This window comes from Lupinus angustifolius, chromosome LG15, assembly GCF_001865875.1.
Source record: "Lupinus angustifolius cultivar Tanjil chromosome LG15, LupAngTanjil_v1.0, whole genome shotgun sequence".
NCBI classification, from domain to species: Eukaryota; Viridiplantae; Streptophyta; class Magnoliopsida; order Fabales; family Fabaceae; genus Lupinus; species Lupinus angustifolius.
Window position 1 is genome coordinate 6,824,175 of NC_032023.1, and position 20,439 is coordinate 6,844,613.

Consider the following 20,439-nt stretch of genomic DNA (forward strand, 5'->3'; position numbering starts at 1 on the left):
TGTATGACTTGAAATCAGTTTTTAGGTGATAAATCTAAAAAGAACATTAAGAACTTCTCAAACAAATAAAATTAACCAAAGCACCAACTTCAATGATTAAAATTCAAATTTAGAATAAAAGAAGAAGAAGAAGAAATACATGATCACCATTCAAATGAAATTGTTAGGAGCATGAGCCATCCATCCAAGGATTGGATGCTTTAAGTTCCAAATGAGATTACCAAATGGATTTTTGCATCTCATTTGCTTTCTCCTTTCTCCACCTGAATTATATGAAAAACTACTCTAAAACTAGCCTAAAAACTACCTAAATTGAAAGGAAAATATGGAGGAAAGAATAGGAATAAACTAGGAAGAATTTAGAAAGAATGTACAATGTCCTAGAATTGAGAATTTCATGCCTTTATATAGGCCAAGGTGTTGGGTGCTCAGCTACCCTATTTGGCAGCTAAGCTGCTGACCGTTGGCCCTATGAAGAGCCACTTTGGCCCCTACTTGACCCTTATGGTGGGCTAGGTTACATGCATGGTGACACCTCCTCCTTATTGTCATAGCCTTATGTCATCCATGAGGTCATGTTCTTGGCCTTCAAGCAAAGAAAAAGTAGGATGTTCAATGAGTTGAACTAGCAATCTTTTTTCTGGTGGGCCAGGCACTCAACTCACCTGGTCCTATGCTTAGCTGCTTGTTGACCAGCTTGGCTGATTTGGTCCCATGCTCAGCTACCGACTTCAGCAGCTTGGCTGACCTGATCCCACGCTCAGCTGCCTGCTTGAGCAGCTTGGCTGACCTGGTCTCATGCTCAATTGCTTGCTTGAGAAGCCTGGCTGACCTGGCCTGATGCTTGGTGCTTGGCTGACCTGGCCTGGTGCTTGGCTGACCTGACCTAGTCGACCTGGCCTGGTGCTTAGCTTGGCCGGACAACTTTGTGCATAATTTCTTCATGGTGAAACAACCTTTTTTTCTTTGGTTTGTTACTTGATTTTTGTTGGTTGCTTGGCACTTTTGGGATGTTTTCTTTAAGTTAAGGTAAGCATTTCATTTTTTCAAGTTGCTTCGCCTACCTTAACTTAGGTTTCTTCAAGACGAAGTAAACTACCTTTCTTCAAGGCTAAGTAACCAAATTAAGCACATAGCATGCCATGCTTTAACTTGATTACTTTTAGCATTTCATTTTGAGTTTTTGTCTTGAATTCTTGTCCATCTTTGAATTTATTCTTTAATATTAAATTTCCTACATACCTCAAAGAAAACTTGGACAAGAACTAATAAAGAACTAATTTATTCAATCATGCAAAATTCACCTAAAAAGTGTTAATTTAAGTTGGTTTTCTAAAATTTGCATAGGATAAGTGCCATAAAATGATGGTGAAAAGTGTATACTTTTTGCACTTATCAATAATTCACAAACTTTCATTTTTACATAGAGAAAAAGGAAACCCATGATTCTCAGAGCTGTAATTTTCAAAGCGTCTTGCTTATCTTCAAAAGATTTCTTGCATAGTTTTCTAATAGAGAAAAGGGATATATTTTTTTCACAGTGCCATATCTTTTCATTCATTTGAAAAACCATGCATTAACTTCACATTTAGTTTAAGGTTGTTGTGAGATTTCTGTAGAGGGCTATAGAGCTATATTCAGAGTTTTATCCACGCATTAAGTTTGCAATTAACTCGGCTAATTTTGTGAATCACAAGAATTATTCTTGTGGTGTGTTAGCATCATCACATTATAGAATTGGTTATCGTTATGGAGCTTGAAGTCTTGGATCGAGCGATACTTCGACTGGGGCCATATTCACGAATGGTGTGGTATCTTAGTAGGCGGTAAGATTGGTCAAACCGAACGTGTAGGCTCAACCAGTTCAAGAAAGGAGTATCTTGCTAAATGTATTGGAAGAGTGCTTGTAACTAAACATATTTTTCAATAGTGAAGAAATTTTCCCAAGATCAGAAGGGGAGGCCTGGATGTAGTTTGCAAGTGGACCTGCAAATGAACCAGGATAAAAATCCTTGAGCATTTTCTTTTTCCCTATCTCTTTTACGATCTCGTCTTTATTGATTTCTGTGTGAATTGTATTCTGTGATTTGAGCTAAGTGTTAATAATCATAGTATGATCAAGAATCAATTTAGGGAAGTAAAGACTAGTAATCATCACTGTTTCATTGCGAGAAAATATGTTTTCCAAAGATATACATATTTAGTATAATCGATTAAAGCTGAACATAATCGATTAATATAAGTGTGCATAATCGATTACCCTTTATAATAATTAATTAACTGTAGCAGCTTTCAGTTTTGTGCATAAATCGCAAAAGAAGGATTAGTGATCCGCTACACCTATTCACCCTCCTCTAGGTGTGTTTTACCTCGCTGGTACCCAACAAGAGGTTCATGTATATTCAACAAAGTTTTTTGGAAAATCGTTAATCGATTAAGACTTTATCTAATCGATTAAGTCTTCTAAATGGGAAACTCGTTAATCAATTAAGTGAGAATTTTGGAATCTCGGACATTTTGAAAGAAACACTAGTTGATTAAGTGAGAATTTAATCAATTATCCCCAACATAATAGTTTTAAACTAAATGGTATTTTACCATCTTTACCCATATGCAAATTAACCAATAAAAACTCAGAAAAACAAGAACTAGATTTTTCATACCTGATGCAAAAGTGATACACGTTTTCATGAGTGATTGTTGAGAAAAGATATAAACTTTTCATGTGAAAAGGATGGGGTTTTTCACTATCTTTGAAAAAGAGTTATTTTCATATCTTTAGTGTATGTTTTAGCACATTGAAGGTGCATTAGAAAGGTTTACACATCTTTTACGGTAGTTTTTTCGAATTTGTCTCTTTGACTGTGTGAAGTATCACCTAGAAGAAAGAGAGAAATTTGGGAGATATCCTAGGCTGTGATCAAGGTCTAACAAATGTCTCGTTGGGATACTTAGTTAGAAGTGGCAAGGAGCCATTAGAAGCAAGGTCCAAGAGAAATCTTGGTGAAGAAGTGTTTTGTAACAAACATTTGATTTCATCTAGTGAAGCAAATCTACCAAGATTTGAAGGGGACGCCTGGATGTAGATTGCACGTGGACAAGCAATCGAACTAGGATGAAATCACTTGTCTCATCTTCCATCTTACCCTACTATTTTTACTTTCAATTATTGCATTTTCGAATTATTTGATATCATTCATTTAGTGATTATTGCATAATTAAATCTGATCTATTAATCACATTCTGTAATCATTTTAAGAGCATATTAGATTGGTATAATCACTGGTTTCTTGTTGCATTAAAAGAATCAAAAACCAAAACATATTCAAGAAAATATCTTGATTAATCGATTAAGTTATGTATAATCGATTAGATTTGCTCTATATTAATTGATTAACTCTTCATTTAATTGAATAATATCAGTAGATTTTGAGAATATATTTTGCATTTCGAAACGATTTTTATTTGTAATTGAACCACCTATTCATCCTCCTCTAGGTGAAGATAGAGCCCTTCTTAACCAACTAAGCAATATCACAATCACACAAAATCATGGCATTCTGACTACTGTATATTTTCTATCTATAAATTTTGCATGCTCACTTTGGGGCACTACACAAGAAAGAAGCGCTGAGTCAACTAGAATAGGAAAAGGTAATAAAGAGCGCTTCACCTGCCACGAATGTGGTAAGCCAGGACACATGAGATTTCAATGTCCTACTTACCTCAAGAAAGTTGATTCGGAAAAGAGCACTCCTCGGAACTTCAAGTCAAAGAAAGCCTACATAGTCTGGGACGTATCAGAGGAGGATACAACATCAAGCACCTCAGATGAAGAGGAGATCACCAAGTTATGCATAATGACCAGAACAAAGGGAGCTTGCAACTCATATTTGAAGGAGGTAAACAATGAGGTAGTTGGATGCAATGGAGCAAAGGCTGAATAATAGAATGGATCTACATTTTCAGTCCTTGAAGGACTCTTACCATACAGACTTGGAGCACTTTGAGGAATGTCAGGTCGCCTACATTGATAACCACTATCAGTCTATTAGGAGCTTTGTTCAAAACATTGTTGAATCATAGAATGATAGGTTTTGTGCATAATTTAAGAAGATGAGAGTCCTCATTCAGGGAGATAGTAGTCTGACAGTTCCTAAGGACAGAGACCTTCCTCCGCATCCTTATATTAGAATAACTTAGACCCTAGGTTTCCTTTGGTTTAGTTCTTCTATTGGCTAATTTTCAAGTATTTTGTTTGTTTTGTACTCTTGAGACATATTTCTCTTTGCTTTTATTGGGTTGTAATAGTTTCTATCTACTTTTGTTGAACATTTATCACTTGATATGCATGATATTAAACTTTAATCGTTATTGGTTTTGTATTATATAGCTTATATCATATGCATATCTATGTCATATATAGTATAAATTTATGCTTAATGGTACTTGACCATGATTGGTTATATGCATCTATTTTGTTTGATTGAGCATGTTATATACATGTTGTCATAATAATGCTTGATCATTCTATACTCAATTGGTAATTGTATAACCTTTCATGCTATTAAACTTGTTCATTTACTGTATTCTGTCAATTTAATCGATTAACCTATGCTCTTAATCAATTAAATGCGTGTAAACATGTGCACTTGTTCAAGCTTCCTTCAACTTGTTAATTAATTGAACCCCCAAATTTAATTGATTGATTACACTTTTGAATTCATTATATAACTCTTCTTACTTTTGAGATTTATTCATTTATCTTTTTTATAATGTCAAAATGGGGAGAACGGTTGATTTATTGTTTGATGTGATTTGCAGGTTGTAAATAATATTCAGCTTCAGTTTCCCAGCTATTCGCTTTAACTTTGAAATTAACAACCATGCACCATATGACCATCATCAAGCTATGCATCAAAACAAGATTTGGTGTGGAGTTTGTCATCATCAAAAAGGGGGAGATTGAAAGTGCAAAGTGTCAAAGTGTTGCACTATTAGATTGCCTATGTTTTGATGAAGACAAGAATTTATTGAAAGTTTGAAGATGACTCAACAAATCAACATGCCATGGACTCAAGGATCTCATATTTAGACTAGGTTATTACAAGAGTCATTTTTAGATTCTTAGATGTGTGTCTTAGATATTTAGTCTAGGTTAGGTAAACCTAGGTGCAATTCTCACAAGTCTAAAAACTAATCAAATCATTTACATGACATATGCCATCTAGATTATTATATGTTCATGCATTAATAATACATGTTATTTGCGCATCTTAGGCATAATATATTGGTAAAACATGTATAATTGATAAGCATAATATATAGGTAGTTTACCATTTAATCATTTAGCTGAAAAATAAGCCAGTTAATCGATTAAGAAGGTGTTAATCGATTAACGTGAATTTGGTTTTAACAGCTCGTTAATCGATTAAAATGGCACTTAATCGATTAATTGGGTCTTAGAAAGGTTTTCTATATAACTATGTTTTTAGGACTTGCACCAAAAATCATATCATTCATTTTTTAGAATTGCTAGTAGCATATTTTCGGGCTCATTTGTGTCATTTAGCCAGAGAGAAATGCATTGTGAGATAGTGAGAGATAGTATCATGTTTAGGGTTTAATTGTGATCTAATTGCATGTGATTAATGTTTTAACATTTGCTATCTTTTCTTGCATGATTCTTGCATTTCTTTTGAATAGGTGTAGCGGTTATCAATTATCGTTTTACGCACCCAAAACCCGGTTCTGGAAAACAGCCTAGGTAATTGATTAACCAGTGGGCTTAATCGATTAAAACGTATCAGAACAGAACTGGCAGATTAGTTTCTTGCACAGCAAGTTACCAACAAACAAGCAGAGAGATAGCAGATATTTTTATACACAATTAAAAAAGATATGGCACAGTAGCAGTATGCAAAATATCAGCTTAATACAAGAATTATACAACTTGAATTAAAAAAGAGATTGAGACAGAACAGCTTGCACAAAAAGATTTTTATCCTGGTTCGTTTACGGGTCCACTTGCAAACTACATCCAGGCCTCCCCTTCTAATCTTGGGAGATTTCTCTTCACTATATTGAAAGCATTGTATTGTTACATACACCAATTCAATTACAAGACTCGAAAGCTCCTTTCTTGGAACCCAAAGAACTTCGTCACCCTTGGTTTGACCTTTCCTAAAACCGCCTCCCAAGAAAACCTTTCTTACCGCGATTTGGCCCCAGACAAGGTATCGCTCTTTATCCCAAGACCTCCAAGTCTTTGGGAAGAACACCTTACCTAACCGCAACTAGGATTTTCCTAATCCTTGAATTACAACGCTTTGAGTTATGAAAGAATACTTAATACTCGTATTTTACAATAAAGATCAAAGACTAAAACCTAATGTACAAAACAGTATACAAATGAAAACTCAATGATTAACCCACACTCAAGTAACACAAGCCATCACGAATGTATGCGAGTTAATACAAAATACAGATAATGCAGAATCTTTCTCGCAAAACTCTAAACAGAATGCACGAACATGTAAGAAAGTATGAATGAGATTTAGCACATTAAAACTACATGTCATACATCATGAATAATATCAACTAAGCATGTTAATCTCTTTTTCTCACACATGCATCTCTCTTCTGCCTATATGATGCAGTAAATCACGAAAACAATATGATCTATAATAATTTCTAACAATGATATGCAATATTTCACGTTTCTGCAATTTAACACAATTTATACAAAACGGATTTGGTTCCAAAAACCGTTTTTTTTCCAGTTGTGCTGTTAAAACAGTTAAAACATAAAACACCAACTAACACGTTAATCGATTAAGAATTGGAGTTAATCGATTAACCATCATTTTTCAATACATGATTAAATGGTAAACTACTTATATGTTATGCTTGACAGCTATACATGTTTTAGCAATTACGTTATACCTAATATGCATATATAACATGTATGATTAATGCATGAACACATAATAAACTAGATGATATGCCTCATGAATATCATATGTCAACATTTATGGCTTGTGAGACTTGCATCTAGGTTTACCTAACCTAGACTCACTAACTAAGGCACACATCCCAGACTACTTAGAAATATAACTCTATTGATATAACCTAGTCTAGATATGACCCTTGAGTTCTAGGCATGTTGATTATTATGTTCATTGTTGAGTCATCTTCAAGCCTTTACTAACTCCTTGTCTTCATCAAAACATCGGCAAAATATTGCTAGTGCAATCCTTGACACTTTGCACTTTCAATCTCCCCCTTTTTGATGATGACAAACACCACATCAAATTTCATGAAATAGCTTGACGATGTTGTACATTTGCATAGCGGTTGTGAATTCAAAGTTGAAGTGCTTGCTCTCCCCCTTAGGTAAGCAATGATTACTATGGAAGCTCTTTCACAACCTGCAAATACATCAAACACAACAAGCAACATTTCTCCCCCTTTTGACATTATCAAAAAGATATGAATATTCAATTCTAGTCAAAAGTCAGAAGAGTTATATGGTTAAGACAAAATGTAATTAATCAATTAATGTTGGGCGTTTAATTCATCAATCAGCTATAAGACAATTGTACAAATGCTCAATTTTATAGGATTTAATCGATTAAAAGCAGTACATAATCAATTAAATTGATAGTAAACAGTGACAGAACTAATTTAATGGCATGAAAGGCTATGTGAAGTCCAATTAGGCATGGAATGATTAAGCAATGACACAATTGAATAGTAAATAGTAGGCTTAATCAATCAACAGGGGTACATACACCAAACATGATCAAGATCCATTAAACATAAATCCATACTATTTACGACATAATTATCCATTAAGCATGAAATAGACAATTTGAAAACAGTAACGCATTACTTCCAATTGTAAACAGCAAGGTACAATTAAGCATAATACCAACACAAGCTTAGTAGAAGATAAGTAGATAGCTATTACAATCCATACCAAATCTACCAGATCCTTGTTTGATGAAAAGCTTTGAATATATGATCAATGTTGAGAGATCGGGTTCAGGTTGTATATTTCACATTCAAAGTGCGCTGCTCCCCTTTTATCTTCTCCCCCTTTATTACTTAGAGAAGTACTCTTGGTAGGTAGGATAATATGGAAGCTCATTTAACAACCTTTCTTAACAACTTTTCTCCTTAATAACCTCGATCTACTCACCAACCTTGTGCCTAGAACATCTTTTGTTGATTTATCCCTTGATGCTCAAATGTCCTTTGGCACACCTACAAACACAATTCGCTTGTCTTTTTCGGGTACCCAAGTTATTTTGTGTCCCTTCTTGTTAGTAACTAATGGATCTTGCCCCTTCTTTACCCAAACATATTTGCCACTTGGCACACCAAATTTTCTAATAAAGCATGTAGTACATGTGTGACCATGTGTACCACAATAGAAACAAATAGGCATGTTATTATTTGACTTCTTATGCATATGAACTACTAGATTTCTAGATGGTCTTTTCTTAGGTTCAGGTTTATATCCAATTCCAGATCAATTACCAACGTTTCTTGTATTAGCAAGCAATGCGTTAAGGTTTTCTTGACTATATGTGAGCTTTGAAAGTTTTTGTTTCAAAACAGAATTTTCAGCATTTAAATTCTCACAAGTATCACATATAGTGGGTTGACATAATTTAGAAGTAGAGCAATCACATGAGGCACATGCATAGATAATATCAAGAGTTTCATTTTCAAGTTTAAGCTCATCTAATTCCTTTTGCATTTCAATTATTTTATTTTCATGCAAGGAGATAACTCTTTTTCTATCTATATTTACATTAACAATTTTATTTATTTCCTCATACATTTCGACATAAGCTGCATATAATTCATTGTATGGAGGAGAGTCATTAGAGAATGATGAAGTATAGGAATGTACCTCAATAGAATTATCTTCATCACTAGATGTGCACTTCTCATGCACTTGTGCCATAAGGCATACCTTTGAATTTTTCTCCTCATCGGATGAGCTTCAAGTCGAATCTTTCTCGGAATCGTCCTGAACAATGTATGCTCCTTTTAACTTGGACATTCGAGAGTTGCTCTTCTTGTTACCGACTTTCTAGGCACTGATGCTTCATGTGCCCCGATTTTCCACACTCATAGCAAGTGAAGCCTTCTATGGGAATCTTGTTTTTCTTGGTCAAGTTCTTGGTTTCTTTCTTGAGATTCTTGATCCCTCATTTCTTCCTGAGATACTTCTTGAATTTTTCAAATAGGAGACTCAAGTCTTCATCGAAATCAGAATTTGAACTGGAATCCTCACTTTCTTGATCTTCTTGAAATCTTGTAGCCTTCAGTGCGATTCCATTCTTGTATGACTCTTCATTCAGTGTCAGGCGCCCTAACTCCATTTCATGTTCTTGGAGTTTCCCAAACAGAGTAGCTAATAGTATGTTGTCTAAGTTATTTGATTCCACTATCGCGGTTACCTTTGGTTGCCATCTCCTGTCAAGACACTACAAAACTTTCTTAGACAAATCACCATTGGTAAAAGTTTTATCAAGGGCGACCAAATGATTTACAACATGAGTAAAAAATTTTTGCATATTACATATAGATTCATTAGGAAGTATGCGAAATAACTCGTACTCATGCGTAAGCGCATTTAGTCTAGCGCGCTTAACTTAACTCGTGCCTTTGTGGGTCTTTTGCAAAGTATCCCATATTTCTTTTGCATTAAGGCACTACGAGACTCTAAAGAATTCGTCATAATATAAGGCTGAAGTAATGATGTTCTTGGCCTTAAGGTCATGTTGGACCTTTCTTTTCTCAAAATCTGTCCATAAGCCTTTAGGCTTTTCTTTAGGCTCGCCATCCACCATATGAAGTGGAATGTATGGCCAATTGTCAATGGAATCCCAAATGTCTGTGTCAACTGCCTCGATATAGATTCTCATACGAACCTTCCAATAGGCATAACCATTGCCACTGAATACGGGAGGGCGGTTAAGGGATGCGCCATCACCGCCAAATGGGTTAGTAGAGCCCATATGTAGTCCCTTTCGGATCACGCGTATGCGGTTGAACTAGCATGTCATACTAGCTCTGATACCACTTGTTAGTTATCATTGGTCTAGACACACTTAGAAGGGGGTTGAATAGGTGTAGCGGTTATCAATTACCGCTTTTCACACCAAGAACCCGGTTCTGGAAAACAGCCCATGTAATCGATTAACTAGTGGGCTTAATCAATTAAAACGTACCAGAAACAGAATTGGAAGATTGGCTTCTTATACAGCAAGTTACCAACAAACAAGCAGAGAGACAGTAGACATTTTTATGCATAATTAACAAAGATATGGCACAGTAGTAGTACACAAAATATCAGCTTAATACACGAATTAAAACAACTTGAATTATAAAAGATATTAAGAGAGAACAACCTGCACAAAAAGATTTTTATTCTGGTTCGTTTGCGGGTCCACTTGCAAACTACATTTAGGCCTCCCCTTCTGATCTTGAGAGATAACTAGGTTATGCTTCTTCTTCAAGGCAATTTGTAGCAAAGTGATTGACCTTGAGAAATTACCTACATTGCAAAGACAAATTATTTTGACTTTGTGTGAGCTTGAAATATATTTCCCACCTTCTTTTTTGACATAATGGTTCATCTAAGCATTCATCTTGTTCGAGAGACACAACTTTGTGGTCCTACCTATATGAGATGGATGTACCCCTTTGAGCGTTATATGAAGACATTAAAAGGGTATGTGAAGGACGGATCAAGACCAGAGGGTTGTATTGTTGAGTGATATGTTGTTGAAGAAGCTCTTGATTTTTGTACTGGATATCTTACCGATGGTGATTTTATGGACATTCCAAAGCCTCGATATGCAAAAAACCATTTGGTGAAGGTATTACTAGGAATGAAATATTGACTATAACAAGAACCGAAATGGAGCAAGCGCACTTATATATTTTACATAATGCCGACAAGGTTGAGCGTTGAAACACACAAGGTGATGCTAAGCAACTGTTACCCAAGTAAGAATTAAAATTGGATTTCCAAAGAGCATAATCAGTGTTTCATAAAGTGGCTAAAAAATCACATTGATGAGGAGTTGAATATAAATGCACATTCGATTTCCGAAAGATTGAAAAGGTTAGCCAATGGTCCAAGTCTTCATGTCTTATCATAAACTGGTTACCTAATTAATGAGTTCACATTTTATATAAAAAACAAGATGATCAAAGTAAAATGCAAAATAGTGGTGTGACTCTTGTTGCTCGAACTTTACACATGTCCAGTGCAAAAGATAGAAACACAATATATGTGAACATGTCATACTTTGGAGTGATTGAACGCATATGGGAATTGGATTACACAATGTTTTGGATGTCGGTTTTTTATTGTATGTGGGTTGATAACAACAATGGCTTCCGAGTTGATGTTCATGCAAGTGGACCATAATAAACCAGGATATAAAGATGAGCCATTTATTCTAGCATCACAAGCTCAATAAGTATTCTATGTTCGTGACCCAGTTGATATGAAATGGCCCATTGTTCTTTTAACTAACAAAATAATCGTCAATAATGTTGATGACCAAGAATATGAAGATATTGATGAATATGATCCTTTTTTGGGACATTTCAGTTGCGTGAGAGCGGACCAACTACAGATGATGATTTATATACAAGAGATCAGTCGCGTGAGAGCGAACCAACTACGGATGATGATTTATATACAAGAGATTATCACAAGAAGGGCATTGGGTAAATCAATATGCTCCTCCAAACAAGGATGACCCTACAAGACAAAAACAATCAAAGAAAAGGAAAAAATATATGCAAGTAGTCTTTGTATAATTATAGCTTAATTTTGATTGTTTGTAATTTGTATAATATTGTTTCTTTGTAATTTGTGTAATTTTTTTATTTGTAATTATGTACTTTGTCAAAAAATAATTGACATGATATTCATTTTTTGTATTTTTTATTGTATTGATGTTTAATGAAACAAACTTCTAGCCTGTACTAATGTGTTTGTGTTGTTCAGAATGTATAAATGTCTGTATTGTTGAGAATGTCTGTTCTACTAATAAATGTATATGCATGTATTAATTTATAAAAATCAACAACGAATTCTAGGGGAAGCCCTGGCATGCGCTGTTGTAAAGGATAACTACAACAACGCTTTTTATAGAAAGCATTGTTGTACATTATTAATACAACAGCACTATGTGTGTGATATGTTGTTGTACTAAGGTGTTATTTGAGAACATTTATGAATAATACAACAACGTTTTTATGTTATTGCGCTGTTAAATATATGAACTTCAACAGCGCAACAATAAGCGATGTAAATAAGACCTATAAAATGCACTATTTATGTAAGACCTATATGACAACGCTTTGTGGACGATGCGTTGTTGCATTGATGCACTATATGACAGCGTTTTTTGTGGGTTGCGTTGTGGTATATAATCAATACAATATCGCTTGTGAAGCGTTGTTAACGAGGACCCATATACTACTGCGGTCAAACAAAAAGCGCATGAAAGCACTATTATACATCTAAAATAAGCGTTGTTGAACAACAACTCTGGCGTAGTGTGTTAAAATGGTAGTAGGCATGGATAAGAGAGATTCTTGATGAACAAGAAAGAATGAGAAAATGTTATTGAATTGAATTGAATTGCAAAGTTACATTGAATCATCTATATAAAGGGAAGAAAACACTAACTACCCTAACCAAATTAACTAACCGACTACCAAAAACTCAACTATTTTAACATTCCCCCGCAAGTTGGAATGTATCAAGCATTCCAAACTTGAAATAATTGTGTTGAACACGATGATATACTCTAATACCTCATCTTGATGGTGAGCGAATTTTCGTCTCCCAATCTTGAAATATGAACGTGAAGCAATACTGACGCTTAACCACCATTTGGTAGAAGCAATTTCATCTGATGCTTAACCATCTATTTGACAAAAGCAAACCAATCATAACGAATGAAAGAGAGAAAAGAGACGGACCTTAATCTTGATCCTTATATGTTGCTTCAATGAGGAAAAAAAATTACGCACTATAATGTTGTGTGTTTAATGAGAGAGAGGGGGGTAAAGAAACTAGAGTAATAAAGAAATGAGAAATAATTGGGGATAATAGATGAAAGAATGTGATATAGCTTCCTTAATTTGATGATCGGCCACTGTGCATGGTTGGGCACACACTGTTGCATGGTATTCTTATTTCTTGATGTTGTTCTTGGTCTTCCCTATCTTCTTCATGTTGTTGGACTTCCTCTTCTTGACAAATATAACAAGTTCTTGCAGTAGCATCATATTGCTTTGATCATATTAAAACAACATAACTATTGTTCCGAGTCATAGAACCAAAGAACGTGTAGAGAAGATATCTTGGCAATGGGGAGATATCTTGTATCATCATCTTTAGTGTCATCCATTCAGAAACAAATTACAATTGCAAAGAACCAATCTTTCCAGAAGCACGATCAATCTACATTGTAGCATTGCTAATGGATGCAAATGGTGGAACATTCTTTGGACTTTCCTTTGGAAGTTGACCATTATTTTCACTCGAAGAGACTGGAGATGAAAAGAAGCAACTAGAAGAACTTAAGAAAAAGTTTGAAGGTTTGTGCAAGGTGATAAATGATGTAATGGGTGATAAGGATGAATCTTGGAATTGAAGAATGATAAGCGGAAGCAATCAATCAAAGAGAAATAATTAGCTCTGATACCATGTTAAAATGGTAGTAGGCATGGATAAGAGATATTCTTGATGAACAAGAAAGAATGAGAAAATGTTATTGAATTGAATTGAATTGCAAAGTTACATTGAACCATCTATATAAAGGGAAGAAAACACTAAACTACCCTAACCAAATTAACTAACCGACTAACAAAAGCTCAACTATTTTAACAGATGTACATTAACATCGTTTACTATAAATTACGTTGTTAAACATAACCCATTCAAGTTAGCACTAACATCATTGATGTTCAATAACGTTTTTTCAAGACTGCGCTGTTAAAGTTATATCTACCTACCCAAATTTGACGGTATTTGCTTTAATGTGCGCAATTGATATTCTTTCACCTCATCTTTAACAGCGTCATTCAAGAAAAAGTTGTTAAACGATCGTTTTTAATTACGATATTTGGCTTAGTGCTTTTCATCTTCAACAAAAGAGAGTCAAGATTTTTCACCTAAGAGATCTAACAATCAAGTCATGAAGTTTTCATTTTATATGATCATTGTTTATTTATTTTTTAATATATAGTTTTTTTATAGAAAAGGTGTTTATTTATGATGAGTAGTTCTTGAGAACTCCCAAAGGGAAACGATTAAAGCTCATGATAAAATCCACCATAGAAAAAACTGATAGACGACAAAAATTTCCACACCCGCAAAATTATTCCAAATGGATATTGAAATTTTAATAAATATAATGATAAAATAAAATTAAAATACAATTTTGTTGCTAAATATATAAAAATTAGTTTGAACGACGTAATTTTCCATTCTCCCAAAATTACTTTTAACCGTAAAAAATATCAAGTATCAACGTAAAAACTTTCTTTTTATAAAAAACAAGTTTACAAACATTTTCACAATCACACAATAATCAAAGGAGAATTGTCAAAAAAACGAGAGTGAGACTTTTTGGTTGGTGAATTTGATGTGATACATGATCATTCACCAAATATAGGGGCAAATTTGTAATTCAGATATAATCAAACAATACCAAATAATCGTTGGGAGATCTTCATGACTCTTAAGCTAGATTGAGATTTGAGACATCGAGTTTTTTTGTAGACAAAGATCGCATGTTTCGAACAGTGTCTCATTCTTTATTCTGAACCAATCTGAACGTTGCCTCTTGTTTTTTAAAAATTATTTGATTCATGGGCAATATATGATTGGCACAAAATTAGGAATGACAACGGGACGGATCGGGGTCAGGTTTATGCTTACCCAACCCCAAACCCAAAATCCAAAACCTGAACTTGGCGGGGTTGAAATTAACAATATTATCCCCGAACCCGTCAGGTTTCGGGTAACCCAAACCCGACAGGGAACCCAAAAGTTTAGAAGAACTTGATGTTTGGCACACTGAACTGATGGCAAAAAGAAGGAGGATAAAACATATCAATGATGGTGGTATAGATTAGATTTAATATACTAAATACTCTTCAATTGTTCATTTGTAAGTTGAAACAATCTGACTTAACAAGAGACTCTTTTACCTACCAAATCATCCCCAGTTAACCAATTCATCCCCACTTAAAATTTAGATTGAAGTTGTTATTTACATTACCCATCAGTACTGTGACAATGATGAGATGAAACTTCTGAACCGTTAACTTACTTCTGAGAGTGACCATAAACAGAGTTTTTTGAGACTCTAAAACCATGTTGGGACTTGTAACATTGAATGTGGTTCTGATAGTACAAGGGATAAAGTGAAACGTGTGATGGGTAATGTTGTTGTTCAAAGCACTGTTTTTTAAAAGATGGACAGAACTTCCAATCTTTGAGTCATTCAAGCACACTATTTTACCATACCATGTGCAGCAATTGAAAGTTTGCAACAACAACAACAACCAAGACGGGTTCTAGATGGGTTCGGCGTAGGGTATCAGATCTACCAAACTCGAACTCAAAAATTAACATCGCGTAAAACCCGAACATGAACCCAAACACAATGAGAGCGGGTTTAATCAGTTAAAATTCGGGTTGAGTTCGGACGGGTATCCACGAGTTCAGTTTTTATTGTCATCCCTATACAAAACAGAGAATGAAATACTGTTGTAGATAGGTGATCATACTTTTTTGGTATCTCATCTTATTGTTGAGGAATTAATCCTTTTTTGGAATACAATTGCACTACATTCTTATTAAATGTTATACTCAAGAATCAAATTTTTAATCTTTTTGATTTATCTATAAATCTAGTGAGACTTTATATTATTAAAACAACATTTTATTAGTTAAAATAGGTTTATATATAATTTCAAGACATGGAATACACAACTATAATCGAATTTCTTCCATAAATATTATACCCTTTTCAACATCAAAGTATACAATGCAAAAGAAAACAAACGCTCACTTTTATGCCCTTCTTATCCTCCCCGGTTCATTCTTTATTAATACTACAAACAAATATCTCTGGAAAGTACAATATAAGGCATAAGTTCTACTTTGATTTTTTCTTCCCTTCTACTTGTTGAATGAATAGCTGAAAATGTGCTTCACGAAAGACAGAAAAATTTGAAGAAAAAAAGTTCTAAAACTAATGTCATAAAGGCATAAACCCTAAAACTTGAGATTGATTTCACTCCCAGTGCTCTCTTCCCCTTTCCTCTCTCCTTCCTTCTCACCACTCTCTCCCTTCCAGCTACCACTCTCCGACTTCCCATCCTCGATGCTCTCCGACCGATCACCGCCTCCGGCAACCTCGGGCTCCGGAGAGTTTCGGCTGTGTTGTGCGGTATTGTACATCTGAAGGTGGTGAAAGGCGTGGTGGTGTGGTTGTGGCGGAAGTGGTGGCTGGGTTTGTGCTACAGTGTAAAACTCTTGGGGTAATTGAGTGGCAGCACAGTAGTGTGGTGGTGGCGCGTGTAAGGTAGGGTGCGGTCCATACACGGTGGGGGCGCCAGTGTGAGCGGAGGCAGCTGCCGCTGAGGCGTATTCCGGTGGGACCCAGATTCCTCCCAGGACTACCAACTGAGGTGCGGGTGCGCCGGTTTGGAGGCTTGGACCGGGTCTTCTAGTGTGAAGCCTATATTTCTGTGAACAATATGAACATAGGAAACAAGATGAGAAAGGGAAATATGAAATAATATAACACTCCCACACAACACCCTATATGAATGAGTTAATATATATTTACCTACCGTGTAGATGTTAACTGTCTATTATTATCTATTGGGTGAATATCTTATCAGGTATTAAAGAGAGAACTGGATCAAAAGCTAAGAAACAGGATTAGGTCCATGTGTCCTTGTACTTTTTCCATACAAATAAAAATAATACTTTATTTCAATTTTATTTTATAAAAATAATATATTAAATTCAAGTAACTAAATATAAATTAAAACAAGTGATCACTGTCCAAAAGCTAAAGGAAAAACAAATTTGTATTACACCTTTAAATATAAATAATAATATTTTCAGTCTTAGAAGGAAGAGTAAAAACAACAACTTCCTTCTTTAATCTTGGAGAGTAGTATTTCTCTCTTGAAGTTATTGTATCTCTTAGGTAAAAATAATACATATAAATAAATGATGAATTATGAATTGATTTTACAAAAATCTATATAACATTAATTTATATTAAACTATTTATTTTAAAATATTATATATGTTGATATATTTTCGGTAAATACTAGTATAGGACTATAGGAGTGATATTCATATTAGCTAAAACACTACCTTTTTTATATTTAATTCCCTTCCTCTTACTCAATAGGAGAAACTCCTAAGCGAAAACATCATTCATATTTTGAAATGTAAAGTTTTGGATTCAATAGTTAAATTCGTATGTATATAAACTTTTTCAACAGTGATACTCGCTTAGACACAACATTATCTGGAGATTAGTGAGTAAAGGAAATTAAAGTTCTAAGATGTGCCAACTTTCTATAGAATTATATAAGAACGTGAAGAGAAAAATAAGTTCTGGTTTGTATGTAGAGAATTTTAGCTAGGTAGATATATCTTATATTAAATAGAAATATCATAAAGCATTTAGAGTTGCTGGGAGGCAATGATATTCAGCCTCTAAATAGGGAAATAGAACTAATTTTACATGTGTAATATTGAAGGGATTGAAAATTTAGCCCTTCAATTCACTAAAATTTCTCTGACAACTATTCTATGTCAATTATGTGTTATTTTGATTTATGATCTATCTCATGTTCTCAACTACTTCTATTTTATCTCCAACTGAAACCATCATAAACTAAAAAATAAATTTATGGTACTCACGAACCAATTATACAATTCCAAAAGAAAGGGACTATTTTCATGCGGTTTTTTATGTAAAATTTTGAGGGAGAAATACCTGGAGATGGCTTTTCACTTCATCATTAGTCAAACCGTCAACCTTCATCAACTCCCTAATCTGTTTTGGGGTAGCCACTGAAAATTTAAAAAAAAAAAAAAAAAATTAAACATTAGTAGTAATGATTATAGCTCTTTAAAGTATCTATTTGAATTACACATCACCTTTTTTTTTTGTTTCTTCCACTGTTAATCATTGAAAAATGTTTGGACTTTGAACAACATTTGATTTATAAAGTATGGATAAAGAAAAACATATATAACAGCAACTTGTTCCCAAATATGATGTAAACTATTATACAAATAATAGAACTCTTAATTATTAGTTTAGGTGACATTAAATCATGGAGTATAACTCCTATTTACTATTGGAGAGTCCAGTACCAAATTGATTACAAAAGTAAATACTTTTATCAAATTAAAAATTATTTTATTAAAAAAATCAAAATTATAACCATTAGATATTTATTTTTACATGTCACAATCTCAAAATGGTAATAAACCCTTTTAGGAGATCCAAATTCTAAATGATGATACCTTGAGATCCACCAAGCATTTGAAGAGCATTAACAAATCGGCGATGCAAATCCGGTGACCAACACCTTCTTGCTTTTCTATTAGTAGCAACATTTGTTGTTTGTCCCTCACATGCAACTTCAGCACCTTTTCCTTGATCAATAACCCCTCCATCATTTCCTCCTTTCTCTAAATTCTCCCTCTTGTAACATGTCTCTACCTCTTCACAATTCTTTTCCTCCAAATCTTTCTCAGCAGTAGATACAAGTGCCAACTCAGGAACATCTCTTAAAGCAGAAGAACCTAATGGGCATGGGTTTAGTTCTTTCGAAAATGGTATGAAGGCTCCACCATTCCTATGTTTGTTGTGTAGAGCTAGCTTAGGGTTCATGCTCATGAAACCAATATCATAGGATTCTTTGGTGGGTGTAATTGTTGATTGTGGTTTTGTAATTCCTTCGCTTGTTTGGCTCCATAGTTGAGCAGATGTCATCCAATTGGCCTTATTATCAAACATGTTTGATGCCTTGTCAGTGTTTTCTTCAGAGTTTGATTGTTTTATGGGTATGAAATCTTCCATAATAGGCCTTGTAACTTGATGGTTTGTTCTGATGGTATGAAGTTGCTGCTTTGAAGCCTCCACGGCTGTCACAACAAAAATAAATTCCTATTATTATTGATTAAAATCTTTACTATACAAAAATATAAAACAACAACTAGTACGATATTGGAGCTTTGTTCCACTAGGTATGTCTGTTATTTACGTAGGTTAAGCAAGGCTATTAAAACAAGTGAATATGGCAACCTTAACTCAAGGGAAACAAAGTTTGGGAATTGATAAGGTGGTGAGATGATTAGGAGTTGAGGGTTTAAGTAATTGAGGGACAAAAAAATTTGATGGTTCAAATCTCTTTCACTACAAATAATAACATGTTAAAATTTGCCTATAAAAAAATTAAACAAAGTTTAAAATTAACGGTCATAGGAAAAGAAAATAAGTTACCTCATTCAATTAAGAAGTTAATAGAGATTCAGATTAAACATGCAAAAAAAAAAATACAAGACCCTATGTATAACTTTAATGAATATTATATATACTTATAGGTTTCGGATATTCATTGTTTTGATTAGCTTATAGGAAGGATTTTAAACGTTTTTTGTAAAACGATGTAGGTTTCAATTTATAAGGTATATTATATATATATATATATACCATTGGTGAGGAGTTGCATGCAGAGAGGAAGCTCACGCTTGAATGCATCAATCTTGAGACGTTCTTCCTCTAAGCGAGATAGGAACTCTTCAAGCTTGTTGCATTGATCACTTTGATGATCTCCAAATGATTTCAGCAGCATGGAATAGCTTTGGGGCTTACAATCTAGGCTTAGTTCTGCTGGTGATGATGATGCCATTATAATGATAACAACTAATAAAGTAGTGCTACACTATATAAGATGTTATGCCTAGGCAAAAATTGGTGTTTTGTATGTAGGAACAGACAAGAGGAAAAGAGAGTGTTTGGCCTCTTCCTTTTTCTAGTTCAAGTGGGAGAGAGAGAGAGAAAAGGGAGTTGATGTTGTTTGTGAACACATGGAGGATCAAGGGGGATCGTGTTCTTTTTTAAGGGTGAGTTTAATGGAATAAAGCAAGTTTAGGAGAGAGAAAGACAAAAGAAAAAGTAAGGGGATAAAGCAGAGGAATGTATAAGTTCCTATAATTAAAGAAATAAAAAGAGTCTAAATTGTTAAGGTAAGAGTTTTAGTATTGTTTTTTTCTTATATATTATTTATTTTTAATTAGTATTGACTTTTTAAAAAAACTATTCTAAATGAAAA

General features: G+C 34.2%; 1 protein-coding gene across 1 annotated transcript; it reads right to left on the minus strand.

The window, feature by feature from the left end:
* LOC109327367 (myb family transcription factor EFM) lies at positions 16,119-20,206 on the minus strand. The gene is made up of 4 exons (XM_019560480.1): positions 19,818-20,206; positions 18,626-19,249; positions 18,090-18,166; positions 16,119-16,813 (listed from the first exon to the last, which is right to left on the minus strand). The coding sequence occupies exons 1-4, from the start codon at positions 20,014-20,016 to the stop codon at positions 16,340-16,342; spliced, it is 1,374 nt and encodes a 457-aa protein (XP_019416025.1). The 5' UTR covers positions 20,017-20,206; the 3' UTR covers positions 16,119-16,339.

What these genes read in the sequence shown, in the direction of transcription:
- LOC109327367 (XM_019560480.1), bottom strand. Translation starts at nt 20,016, where the DNA reads ATGGCATCATCATCACCAGCAGAACTAAGCCTAGATTGTAAGCCCCAA. An exon ending in CATGCAACTCCTCACCAATG is followed by an intron (nt 19,250 to 19,817) that starts GTATATATATAT and finishes TTGTTGTGACAG; the next exon opens with CCGTGGAGGCTTCAAAGCAG. An exon ending in AATGCTTGGTGGATCTCAAG is followed by an intron (nt 18,167 to 18,625) that starts GTATCATCATTT and finishes TTAAATTTTCAG; the next exon opens with TGGCTACCCCAAAACAGATT.